This window comes from Mirounga leonina, unplaced genomic scaffold, assembly GCF_011800145.1.
Source record: "Mirounga leonina isolate KUSES-001 unplaced genomic scaffold, KU_Mleo_1.0 Mir_101664, whole genome shotgun sequence".
Taxonomy (NCBI): domain Eukaryota; kingdom Metazoa; phylum Chordata; class Mammalia; order Carnivora; family Phocidae; genus Mirounga; species Mirounga leonina.
The window spans coordinates 25,352,855-25,365,775 of NW_023270175.1; the positions used below are offsets into that span (position 1 = coordinate 25,352,855).

The 12,921-nt window shown below is 43.6% G+C and overlaps 1 protein-coding gene across 8 annotated transcripts in view; it reads left to right on the top strand.

Moving 5' to 3' along the window:
- The window catches only part of SLC9A6 (solute carrier family 9 member A6), a 61,354-nt gene extending 50,504 nt beyond the window's left edge, over positions 1-10,850 (top strand). For 6 of the 8 annotated variants that reach the window (XM_035009152.1, XM_035009160.1, XM_035009131.1 and 3 more), the window contains 2 exons: positions 3,189-3,294; positions 8,138-10,850. In XM_035009152.1, the coding sequence (XP_034865043.1) occupies positions 3,189-3,294; positions 8,138-8,410 (379 nt within the window). In that variant the 3' untranslated portion in view covers positions 8,411-10,850. The remainder of the gene's footprint in view (positions 1-3,188; positions 3,295-8,137) is intronic. The other 2 variants (XR_004679988.1, XM_035009167.1) reach the window with 2 other exon arrangements.
- The last annotated feature ends 2,071 nt before the right edge of the window (positions 10,851-12,921 follow it).

The window sequence follows — 12,921 nt, forward strand, 5'->3', positions numbered from 1 at the left end:
GTCTTGTAAGGAACAGAAATTCTTCATTTTAATGAGGTTTACTTTATTACTCTTTTCTTTTTTTTTTTTCTTTTTTAAAGATTATTTATTTGTTATTGAGAGAGAGAGAATGAGAGCGAGAGCATGAGGGGGGGAGGGTCAGAGGGAGAAGCAGGCTCCCCGCCGAGCAGGGAGCCTGATGCGGGACTCGATCCCGGGACTCCAGGATCACGACCTGAGCTGAAGGCAGTCGCTTAACCAACTGAGCCACCCAGGCACCCCTATTACTCTTTTCTTTTGGTGCTTTTGTGTCTTGATAAATCTTTTATATCCCAAGATCCTATGTTTTCTTCTAGAAGTGTGATTGTCTTGGCTATCACATTTAAGTTTTTGACCTACCACAAATTAATTTTTGTGTATGGTGTGAGGTATGGGTCAAGACCTACTTTTTTCCCATATGAGTAGGCAGTTAACCCAGCACCATTTATTGAAAATGCCATCCTTAACCCACTGAAGTGCAGTGGGGCCTTTGTTGTAAATCACATGGCCATGTAAGTGGAAGTCTGTTTCTGGACTTTCTTTTCTCTTTGTCTTTTTTTTTTTTTTCCCACATCAATACCACACTCTATTAATGATTGTACTTTTTAATAAATCTTGCTATCCAGTTGGGGAAGTTCTATAGGTTTGTTATTCCTTAGTATTGCCCTGTCTATTTTAGGTTCATTGCATTTTCATCTAAATTTTAGGAACAGCCTGCCACTTTCCATACACACACTCACACACACACACACACACTCACACTCACCCACTCACCAAAAAAAAAACCTGCTGGCAATTCTCTCGGGTTTGTATTAAATCAATAGATGAATTTGGAGAGAACTGACATCTTAACAATATTGAGTCTTCCAATCTATGAACACAGTATATCCTTTAATTTCTCTCATTAATGTTTTATAGTTTTCAGTGACGAGTCTTACACATCTTTTATTATATTTATTATCCCTAAGTATTTGATGCTATTGCAAATATTTCGACCTTGTATCCAGCAATCTTGTTAATAAGTTCACTTATTATTATAAAATGGTTTATAGATTTTTTTTATTTACTGTTCATAAAATCAGGTGAAAAATATTGTGTCTTTTTTTCTTTTCTAACACCTTTTTTTTTTTAAGATTTTATTTATTTATTTGAGACAGAATGAGAGAGAGAGCACATGAGAGGGGGGAGGGTCAGAGGGAGAAGCAGGCTCCCCGCCGAGCAGAGAGCCCGATGCGGGACTCGATCCCGGGACTCCAGGATCATGACCTGAGCTGAAGGCAGTCGCTTAACCGACTGAGCCACCCAGGCACCCACCTTACTTCTTTTTAATGTCTTATTACACTGGCTGGACCTCTCCAGTACAATGTTGAATGTAAGTGATGATAGTGGACATTTTTGTCTTGTTCCTGACCTCAGGAGGAAAATTTTCAATACTTCACCATTAAGTATGATGTTAGCTGTAAGTTTTTTTTTAGGATTTCATTTATTTATTTGAGGGAGAAAGAGCACAAGCAGGGTGGGAAAGGACAGAGGGAGAGGGAGAAGCAGACTCCCTGCTGAGCTGGGAGCCCAATGCGGGACTCGATCCCAGGACCCTGGGATCATGACCTAAGCCACCCAGGCACCCCAGCTGTAGGTTTTGAGATAGCCTTTGTCAAGGATATCCCCTTCTATTTCTAGTCTGCTGAGAGTTTTTATATCATGAACAGGCATTGAATATTATCAGATGTTCTTTCTGCATCAATTGAGATGATCATGTATTTGTTCTCCTCTAATCTGTCGTTGTGCTATTTTCATTGATTGACTGTTAAACCAGTCCTGCATGGCTGGAACGAATCCCATTTGGTTGTGATACACCATCCCTTGTGTGTGTCACTGGACTTAGTTTACTGATATTTTGTGTCTGATTTTTGTGTCTGTTTTCATGAGTGATATTGGCTTGTGGGTTTTGGTTTTGCTTCGCCTGCGTTTCAGGTATAAAATCCATGACAGGGAATATAAGCCCATTTTGCCCAGCCAGAAAATACATATACAAGATGTAACAAGATAATGCTGGTTTGATGACATGAATGGGAGCAATTTTTCTCTTTTTCTATTTTCTGGAGGATTGGTATTTTTTCTTCCTTAAGTGCTGGGAAGAATGTACCAGTGAAGTCACCTGGGCCTGGAGTGTTTTGTCTGAGAGACAGGACTAGTCCTCATTTTTTAAAAAGGTTTTATTTATTTGAGAAAGAGAGAGAGTGCAAGTTGGGGGAGGGGCAGAAGGAAAGGCAGAGAATCTCAAGCAGACTCTGCGCTGAGCGCGAAGCCCAGCACAGGACTCAGTCCCATAACCCTGAGATCACGACTTGAGCTGAAACCAAGAGTCAGACACTTAACCGACTGAGTCACCCAGGCGCCCCAGGACTATTCCTCATTTTTAACTGACAACAACCTTAGGTTGTGACTTTAGAAAGTGGGGAATGTGTATATGTGTCTTTCTCCCATTGTCTCTCCTTTTTCTTATGATTCCCTCTTGTTTTCTTCTGAGTATTACATATATTATCATGTCTGTTTTTATTTTTTAGAGAATAAATGAACACTGAAATGAGGGTCTATGATAGAGGAACTCGTGATACATAATTTTTTTATTTTTTTGACGTTTTTAGAATTGAATTTCCTTTGATACGAAGTTTCAACTCATTCAAGATGCCAGCTGAATTCACAATAGATGATTAAAACCATTTTTGTTACTCAATTCTGTGGCTGGAAAATTTCATCTTTTTTCTGACTCTTACCCACTCTTTACTTTCGACCGCATCTCCTTCAGCACGAAACTGAGAGTGATTCTGTCTTCCCTTTGGTTCTAGTAAAAGCAGAAAGGCAATGTGACGCCGTGGACCGTGGCACAGGGCTTGGAATCCAACCAATCTGAGTTCATGTATGGGTCCTTCACTTGCTTCATTGTGTGACTTTTCGGCGGGTCATTCCTTTCCCTGAGCCTCAGTTTCCATTTCTGTGAAACAGAGATCGTAACAAAATCTCCCTTTGCTGTCTCACTGGCATAAGGTGAAAGCCCTCTGCTGCCCTCTGAAGTGGCGGGTACACCGGGAGGGTGGTGGTGAGCACACGACTTGTTCTTTTGCATTTGGGAAGAAAGGGGCATGGCTCTTCCTTAACCTGCGGCACAGCTATCTGAAGCCCCTGCTGACACACAGCGGACCTCCGCTCACTACAACGCTCCCTGCCTGCTGCGGGCCCATCGCCAGATGCCTGACCAGCCCCCAAGCTTACGAAGTAAGTTGCTTTTATCCAAAACCTAAGTTCTTCATGAAGTTAAATTGCTCTGCTCTGTGGATGCGTCACTGGTTTGGTTTTGCTTCGCTTGCCTTTCAGGTGTAAAATCCATGACAGGGAATATAAGCCCACTTTGCCCAGCCAGAAAATACATAGAGATACATACAGAAATCTAGAGATACAATTTCACGGTCTTTGAAACATCATTTGAAGAGAGATCTAGTGTTATTACCTCACTTACTGTCAGTGATTTTAGTAAATAATTCTATTTCCACGCTGGTTTTGATTTATTTCCACTATGTGGCCCGAGCTCGGTACGGAATGTGTTACATTTTCATCTAGGAATTAGAGTGGTCACAGTCATGTTGAGGGGATTAATAAGACAATTCTTGATACCCCTAAAGTGCAACAGATGGTCTTTTGCTTCAAGCCTGCCAACTTTTGGCTGTCAGGGAGAGTTTATGTACCGGTGTTCCGCATTGCTAGGCTACACAAGCACATCTAGATAGTATCTAGGGTCCCTATTTTTTTTTCCTTAGCTGCCAACATGAGATTGGTGATTTGGCAAGCGTCGCAACACAGAAAGAAATGACAAATGCTAACCAGCCTTCATTTTAAAACATGAACATCTTATTTTTCAAGTTCTTTTTTAAAAACCTTTGCTTCCTTAGGGCACCTGGGTGGCTCAGTCGTTAAGCGTCTGCCTTCGGCTCAGGTCATGATCCCAGGGTCCTGGGATCGAGCCCCGCATCGGGCTCCCTGCTCCGCGGGAAGCCCGCTTCTCCCTCTCCCGCTCCCCCTGCTTGGGTTCCCTCTCTCGCTGGGTCTCTCTCTGTCAAATAAGTAAATAAAATCTTTAACAAAACAAAAAACAAAACCTTTGCTCCCAACCCAGGCCTTCAGAAATCGTCTGTGGCATCAGATACAGGGCCCACATTAACAAAGCCCACCACCGCAGCAGCTCGGGTAGAGCGACAAGGCAGCGACGACGCATGTAGACAGGCCCTGGGCAGTTCCCTGTGCCCTCCTCTGTGGTGTGGTAGAGCAGAGCCCCCAGAGGACGGACGGATGGACGGGAAGAGGAGTCTTAGTAGAGGCCGCACCCACAGGGCGGGGCGCCCTGTTGAGTCCATGCACCTTTTTGAAGATCGTGCCCCGGGGGCGGGGGAGCAGCCAGGTTGTCTTGTCTCTCCCTTCCACATTGCCCAGGCTCCCCTCTCGAGCAGCCTCCATCTCCTCTGTGCCCTGTCAGCCCACGAGGCTCTGTGCAGAGGGGCAGCCAGCTTCGTCAGTTCAGTCAGTGAGGCTTGGCTCTGGGATTCCAGAGACCCGCTCACCGTCACCAAAAGCCGAGAGTTCCACAACTGTGCGTCCTGTGGAATATAGCAAAATACAACATGGTTGTATTTGTCCCCTAGGGCTGCCATAACAGTACCACAGACCGAATGGCTCAACAGAAATGTGTTGTCTTGTAGTTCTGGAGGCTCGAAGTCTGAGGTCAAAGCGTGGGCAGGGTTGGTTCCTTCTGAGGGCTGTGAGGGAGAACCTGCTCCGGGCCTCTCCCCGGCTTCTGGTGCTTTGCTGCCAGTCTTTGGTGTTGCTTGGCTTGTAGATACATTACGTAGACCTCTGTCTTCATCTTCACGTGACACTCTGTGTGTGTGTGTGTGTGTGTCACCAAATTTCCCCTTTTGTAAGGACACGCACCAGTCATACTGGATCAGGGCCCACACTAATGACCTCATCTTAACTGGATCATCGGCAAAGACCCTATTTCCATATAAGGTCACATTCACAGGTACCGATGGTTGGGATTTCAGCATCTTTTGGGGGGGATATCATGTAATCCCTAACAACCAAAAAACTTAATTTTTAATGTTATTTTTCATTTGTTAATTACCTACTTTTTTAGTTATAAAAGTTAACGCCCTTGTGGCCAGATATTCAAACAGTATGGAATGTACATAGTGAAAGATCAGTTTGCTCCTTCTCCCACCTACATCCCCCCAGAGACAGTCTTTATTAAGGATTTATTGTGTATACTTCCTAATGCACAGGAAGTACATGTTACTTACATGTGTATATATAGCTTTGCACAGACTTACATATATAGCTTTGTTACTGTTTTATACAAATGAGATCACAATTGCATTGTCCGGCTACTTGCATTTTTCACTTTAACGATAGATCGTGGCTACCTTTCTATGAGTACATGAGAACCCGTTATCTTCTCCTTATTCATGGCTTCATAGTGCGGCTGGAGCAGCGTTGATTTAATCAGTCTCCTACGGATAGACTTTTAAGTTGTTTCCTTTCCTTTTTTGTCATTACAAACCATGTTTATAGTAAATATTCTTGTACCTATGAATTTATCCAAGCATATAAAGGTATATAAGATAGATTTTAAGGGGTAAATTGCTGAGTCAAAAGGCATTATGTGCATTTTAAAATTTGATAGATATTGCCCCAAACCTCAAACTTAATAAAGTCCTTGGAAGGTGCTGAAGAGCCTCTGCTGGTGTGTGAAGGAGCCCCCAGCTTTGTTGGCGAGTATCACTCAGTGAGGGGACAGACCCTGGTGGGCCTTCACGTTATACTATACAGGGCAGGAGGGCATTATGGTTGGTTGGTGGAATGGGTTTGTTTGGTTTTTAATTCACCTGGCTTTGAGTACTGAGGCAAATTTCTAGCAACAGCAAATTAAAACTGTTTTGAATTGATGTCTAACAGTCTCCTCAATCTGACTATCTTAGACGAATTTAAGACTTTCAAACACACACAGCTCAGGAGAGCCGATGTATGCTGTTTGTGTCAGCTCTTCTTCCCTCAAGGAGTATTAGTCACAGACTTTTTTGCCAGATCCATAGGAGTGTTTAGAATGATTCTTATGCATTATATTAGAAAAAGGTGACTTTCTGATTCTTAAAAGGAATATATATTCAATATAATAAAATTTCAGTACAGAAACGTAAGAAAATAAAAATCACTAGCAATTTTATCACGCAGAGCTAACGATCATCCCTAACATCCCTTTTGTTGACTACCCTTCCAAACTTTTCTATGCACATATAACATTCTTTTATTTACCAAAATGGCATTATATATATGCTTGATTTTTTCCCCCCTTTTGTAGAACTTTATTTAATTCTACTTTTTTGGCCACAAAATCTCCATGAGAACCAAAAGCTTATTGAGCTGGGAGACAAGTATACGGTGAAGGTTCAACATAATTGGGGAATATTATAACTCTAGGCATTGTTCATACTGAAGTAAAAGCTTCACTTGTATACATCCACTCGGTGAGCCATTGAACTCACATTTGGAGAATACTTTCTGTGTGCCCCAAGCTGTCCGGTGGCCGGACTAGAGCATAGAAGGGGCTCAGAGGCTAGTGTGGGCTGGGAGAGCAGACCAGTGTGCATGCAGCTGTGGTACAAGGGTGAAGGGCACCGTAGGGCCAGGGCTAAATAGGGGACGCCGGGAGAGAGCACAGGAGGCACACCTAAGCCAGCTTTGCAAGATCAAGGAAGACTTCCAGCAGGAGGGGACTTTCTTTGAAGACAAGACCTCAGTGATAAGCAGGCCCTAGTCACAGGAAGGAGGGTGGGGGAGACAGGAGGAAGGGAAAGCGTGAGTGATTTGAGCACCTGTCAGCAGTTCAAATGGCAGGCACACAATGGGCGGCTGGAGTGGGTGAAGCAGATGCGGGGGCGGGGCTGGGGGTGAAGGGCCCGAGTCACCACGCAGTGCCTTTATTTTTATTTTTTTAATTTAATTTTATTATGTTATGTTAGTCACCATACAATACATCATTGGTTTTTGATGTAGTGATCCACGATTCATTGTTTTCATATAACACCCAGTGCTCCATGCAGTACGTGCCCTCCTTAATACCCATCACCAGGCTAACCCATCCCCCCACCCCCCTCTAAAACCCTCAGTTTGTTTCTCAGAGTCCATAGTCTCTCATGGTTCATCTCTCCCTCCGATCTCCCCCCCTTCATTTTTCCCTTCCTTCTCCTAATGTCCTCCATGCTGTTCCTTATGTTCCACAAATAAGTGAAACCATATGATAATTGACTTTCTCTGCTTGACTTATTTCACTTAGCATAATCTCCTCCAGTCCCATCCATGTTGATGGGAAAGTTGGGTATTCATCTTTTCTGATGGCTGAGTAATATTCCATTGTATAGATGGACCACATCTTCTTTATCCATTCATCTGTTGAAGGGCATCTCGGCTCTTTCCACAGTTTGGCTATTGTGGACATTGCTGCTATGAACATTGGGGTGCATGTGGCCCTTCTTTTCACTATATCTGTGTCTTTGGGGTCAATACCCAGGAGTGCAATTGCTGGGTCATAGGGTAGCTCTATTTTTAACTTTTTGAGGCACCTCCACACTGTTTTCCAAAGTGGCTGTACCAACTTGCATTCCCACCAACAGTGTAAGAGGGTTCCCCTTTCTCCACAACCTCTCCAGCATTGTTGTTTCTTGCCTTGTCCATTTTTGCCATTCTAACTGATGTAAGGTGGTATCTCAGTGTGGTTTTGATTTGAATTTCCCTGATGGCTAATGATGATGAACATTTTTTCATGTGTCTGTTAGCCATTTGTATGTCTTCTTTGGAGAAGTGTCTGTTCATGTCTTCTGCCCATTTTTTGACTTTATTTGTTTTTTGGGTGTTGAGTGCCTTTAAGCCAAGGTGAGGACTGTGGGCTTTATCCTGAGGGCAGCAGGCTAGCCCTGAAGGGTTTTAAATAGGGAATCCTTGAAAAGTCTTCTATTGGAAATGTTTCTTGAGTCACATAGCAATTCTTAAGACTTATTTTATTTGCATTTAGAACCAGGAGCAACTGAAAGACGATGACTCCGATCTTATTCTCAATGATGGCGATATTAGTTTGACATATGGGGATTCTACTGTGAACACCGAATCAGGAGCATCCGGTGCCCCTAGGAGGTTTATGGGAAACAGTTCTGAAGATGCCTTGGATCGGGAGCTCGCATTTGGGGACCACGAACTGGTCATTCGGGGAACACGCCTGGTTCTTCCTATGGATGATTCTGAACCCCCATTAAATTTGTTAGATAATACGAGACACAGTCCAGCCTAAGCTTACTAATGCTCACTTAGTGATTTGTAAAATTTGCACATGTGATTGTGAAGAAATTTGTACTACCTAAAAAGTCCCAGTGCATGTCTCTGAATGTTTAAGCTATATAAATGCTCTTTATATGGCATCGAGAGAATATAAATATCCTGTACAAGGCAGATTGTGAACAAACTATTCTTTTACGTTTCATTGGCTGCACTGTGTAGATTGGATCTGTTTTAGAAAAAAGTTATTTTCACAGTGATGTTGTGTGTTCCGTTAGCTTTATGTCTCAAAGTATACAAAGTGACAGATTTACTCTTTCTTACACTTACCTGATACTTAACCAGAGTACCAAGTTCTTGTGCCGTGAATTAATTTTGTTTCGTGGGAGGGGAGGGAGAGGAAAGAGGGAGTGTTATCTCTGGGGAAGCCCATGGAGGGAGAGGTTCCTTTGTTGGGAAACTTGCGTTCATTGCTACTGCCTTGGTCATGACCTTTGTCTCTCCTTTTTCTCCGGATGGTGTTCGGATCTTGTCCCGTTGGAGTTGGGAATGAAGTGGGGTGGGGGGGCTCTCCCCCCCCCCTTGCTATGAAGGAACAGATTCACTGACTTATAGGACACTGGTGTTCAGAAAAGAAGGGCTACAAATGACGTCCAAGACTGTGTTGCTTTTCTCCCAGACCAAGACCATAGGAAGGAGTCGTATCATCCTGCCAGGTTAGCTGAAGTACAGGTTTAGATGGCGCAGGGCACGTGGTCTGCATTGGTGGGGGGCCGGGGCAAAGCGCAGGAGCGGAGGAAAGAGAAGGGGGCGGTGCTTCAGAGATCTCTCTTCCCAAATGTGTAAATATTCCATATCGGATAAGTTTAAATAAGAAACTCAGTTGCTGCTTACTTTTGAATTATATACTTTATCTGTATAGCAAGCTTTGTGGTCAGGTGTTTTTTATATCGATTTAAATCGCTGCTCTTTAGCAGCCAAACAGGAGCAAAATGTAAAATTTTTGAACTTTACTGTGTCTCATTGTCATGCGTTAGTCTGTAGTTGATGTTTAAAGTTAATTTATGACTCCATGATCGTTCACACTACATCAAGGTCAGTCGGAAAGAAGCGCACCGCTCTGGAGCTTATCGTAAGGGCAGTGTTCCTTTATGCGCACCGGCTAGACTTGTCTTCGTTTCCATGTTACTTTTTAATATGAAATACCGAAACTGCCGTGTGGGTGTGTGTGGGTGTGGGTGTGGGTGTGGGTTTTTTTTTCTTTTACAGTTTTCAAGGAAGAGTACATAGCAACTTCCCATTTCCTATTCAGAGAATGAAAGTAGATTCTATTTTGTAATGCTGAAAAAACCTGCAGGTGCACTGAACGCTTAGAAGGGGGATACGTTCTGATGTTGATCCTGACCTGTTAATGTTTCGGAAGACAAATGGGAACTTTTGTGGGTCTTTCGCCCCTTCGGTCTGAGTAGCATTGCCTTAAATCTTAACCCAGTTCGCAAACTGATGTGTTTACATGATGTTCACATTGCCCAGCAAAAGAGGTCTTTCCGTACAAGAGATGTACTTATTCTCCCCAAGGTGTCGGAACTGTTGCGAACACTCCTTGAGATTTTAAGGGAACTCTACCGTCGTACCCTCGAGCGGCAGCTCTGACTGTTGGCACAGTCATGTGTTACGTAGTGGTAGCGACTTTCCTGCTATGCAGGAGCCCCGTGACGTGTGCATTCGACAGGACGTGTGCCTCCTCAGGCAGCCTCTCATTTCTTGTTAATGTGTGTTCCAGGGGCTTTGAGCTTCAGCGTCATTCACCCACGAAGTTATTCAAGTTGTAAGAGGTTATACAAGAACTTAACAACTACCTTTTTTATTCTGTCAGGTTACTGAGCTCACTTTATGGAAAATGGCTGTAAATACTTAGCATGACCCGTTCAGTAACTCGTCTCTTTCAGCATGCATAAGACTTTTTCTTAGGGAGATACAGCTTGAGTCAACTAAATCTGCCTTCGTACTTTATCAAAGGGGATCCAAGGCTGCTGTGCTCATGTCAGCGTCTGGAAACTTCTCCTCTCCTCTAATCTGTGTGCACGTCTCCAAGCAAAGAAGAAACAACAAACTGTGCTCATATACCCGTTGGTTTTCAACACCTGAGTGAACTCAAATGAAGGACAGTCTGAGGTTACCATCAGGCACAAAGTAGAGCTGCTCTCGGACTCAACTGTTCTGTTCTTTGTGAACCCTACATGTTTGAATGACTCAAACATTGCATCTTTTAAAGTTATTTTGTAAGGTTCCTTGGCATTTTATCCTCGTCGTCCGTGTTTGGCAATGTGCTGTTAAAGAAATAGACTTAATCTGTATGTATTTTTTGTTTTCCCTTGGAGTACTTGGACAGATGTTATAGTGGTTTCTTTTAGGAAAATCTGTCATTAAAAAAATTATAGCCTTGCAAATAACCACTCACCGTATTTGAGTCACAGTTTATTCTAGTGAGAATTAAAGAGTGCTGACTTCATTTATTTTTCTACCGATACACCTACTGGGAAAGCGGGGAAGACCAATGCTTAAAAAAAGAACAGACAGAAACCTACCAGAACGTAATGTACGGGGTTGCCAATTTGGGGGGCTTATGTGGAAGGCTGGACATATTTGCTTGTGGTCACAATTGGACCATTTAAGAAATAAGACTCAAAGCAGTCAAATTCTGTCACATTGATTTGTAGCCTGTTAGTTTGGTAATGGATAATGTCATGAAAATGTCAGTCCCATTATATAGTGAGAGTAGATTCTGTGTCTGGTTAGGTAGAAAGGCTGTTCCAAGTTCGGTTGAAAGCATGCTCGTCAAATAGCCCCCTTTTCCAAGTTAAAGATAGGTCTTTCTTTCTGTACATGAGCAGTTTTACAGGTTAGGGTTTGCTCACAGCAACTTTGTCTAGTAAAGGCACCAGCCACACTAGTACTCTGTTTTGTTGCCAGCTTGCTTATTCATGGTCCAGTGAGACACACAGGTAGTGGGCCTACACACATTTCTTTTCTGGAACAAACCATGTTTTGTTTTGTTTTTAAGATTTATTTATTTGACAGAGAGACAGCGAGAGAGGGAACACAAGCAGGGGGAGTGGGAGAGGGAGAGGGAGAAGCAGGCTTCCCGCCGAGCAGGGAGCCCGATGTGGGGCTCGATCCCAGGACCCTGGGATCATGACCTGAGCCGAAGGCAGACGCTTAACGACTGAGCCACCCAGGCGCCCCAAAACAAACCATGTTTTCTGATTCACAAATAAAACCTGACATTCAATTTGAGCAAGTACATTCGTTAACCTGACTCAATGCAGGAGTGTAAAGAGATGAAGGGTAGGGACGCCTGGCTGGCTCAGTCAGTGGAGCGTGCGACCCTTGATCTCAGGGTCGTGAGTTCGAGCCCCATGTTGGGGGGTTGTTTTCTTAAGTTTACTTGAGTTACTTAAGTTTAGCTACTTAAACTTAAGTTTACTTAACAAAAAAAGATGAAAGTGTAGATGTTTTAACTCCATCAGGCAGTCCTTGATGGGAAGCACCCCACACAGATGATGCGGTGTAAGGTATGAGGCTTGGAATAAATTGGAAATGATAACAATACCAATTCCCATTTTTTGAGCCCCTCTTGGATACAGGCTGTGTGTATACACGGTCTTCTTGAAAATCTACATTTTAATTTAATCCAAATCATGCTGTGAAAGTACATTCTGTTCTTCTCATTTCACAGATGTGAAAGGTAAGGTGCAGGGAGGTCGTCACACTGCTAGTAAGTGACAGAGCCAGGACTCAAATCCAGTCTTGATCCAAAGTCTAGATCGTTAACCACTCCTCTAGTGGCCCCAGTGGCAGGCTGCGGGCTAATCCATCTTGAGAACTGGAAGGAGGGTGCAGAGAATTGCAGACTTCCATCCTGCTGCCCACCACCTGCTTGACATCAGGCCAGGAAAGGGCATGAAGTCTCAGCTCTGTCCCTCCATTCGCTGCCCTGTTGGCTGCCAGACACGAGTTTGCCCGGTTGGGAAGTTTCTCGAATTCTTAGTGAAGTGCCCTCCTGTGTCTCTTTGAGCCCATAAGCAAGGCAACCTGGCTAGCACCATGCCTTCCCACTCTACCTCCCGCCATTTTCACCAAGGGGGTCCATCCTTTGTGGCAGAGTGTGTGGTCCTGAACAGTGGCTCTGTGTCCACATAGTTGGGTGTAGTAGAAAAATCCCAGGCTGTGGAGTTACACAGATCTGGTTTCAAATCCAGCCTCCGCTGTTACACAGTGTCAGCTAGTTACTTGACTTTGCTGAGCCTTTCCGCTTCCTTAGCTATAAAGTGAATTCATTCAAGGAATATTTGAGCGCTTACTTCGTGCCACACACAGTGGCTATAGTAGCAAACGATCCTGCAACGATCCCTGCTCTCACAGAGCATATTCTACAGAAAGACTGATTGCCTTCCAGTAGGGGAATATCTGTCTTAAATAATTGGCAAATAACCTAAAATACAATAGCCATAAAGGCTGTGATGG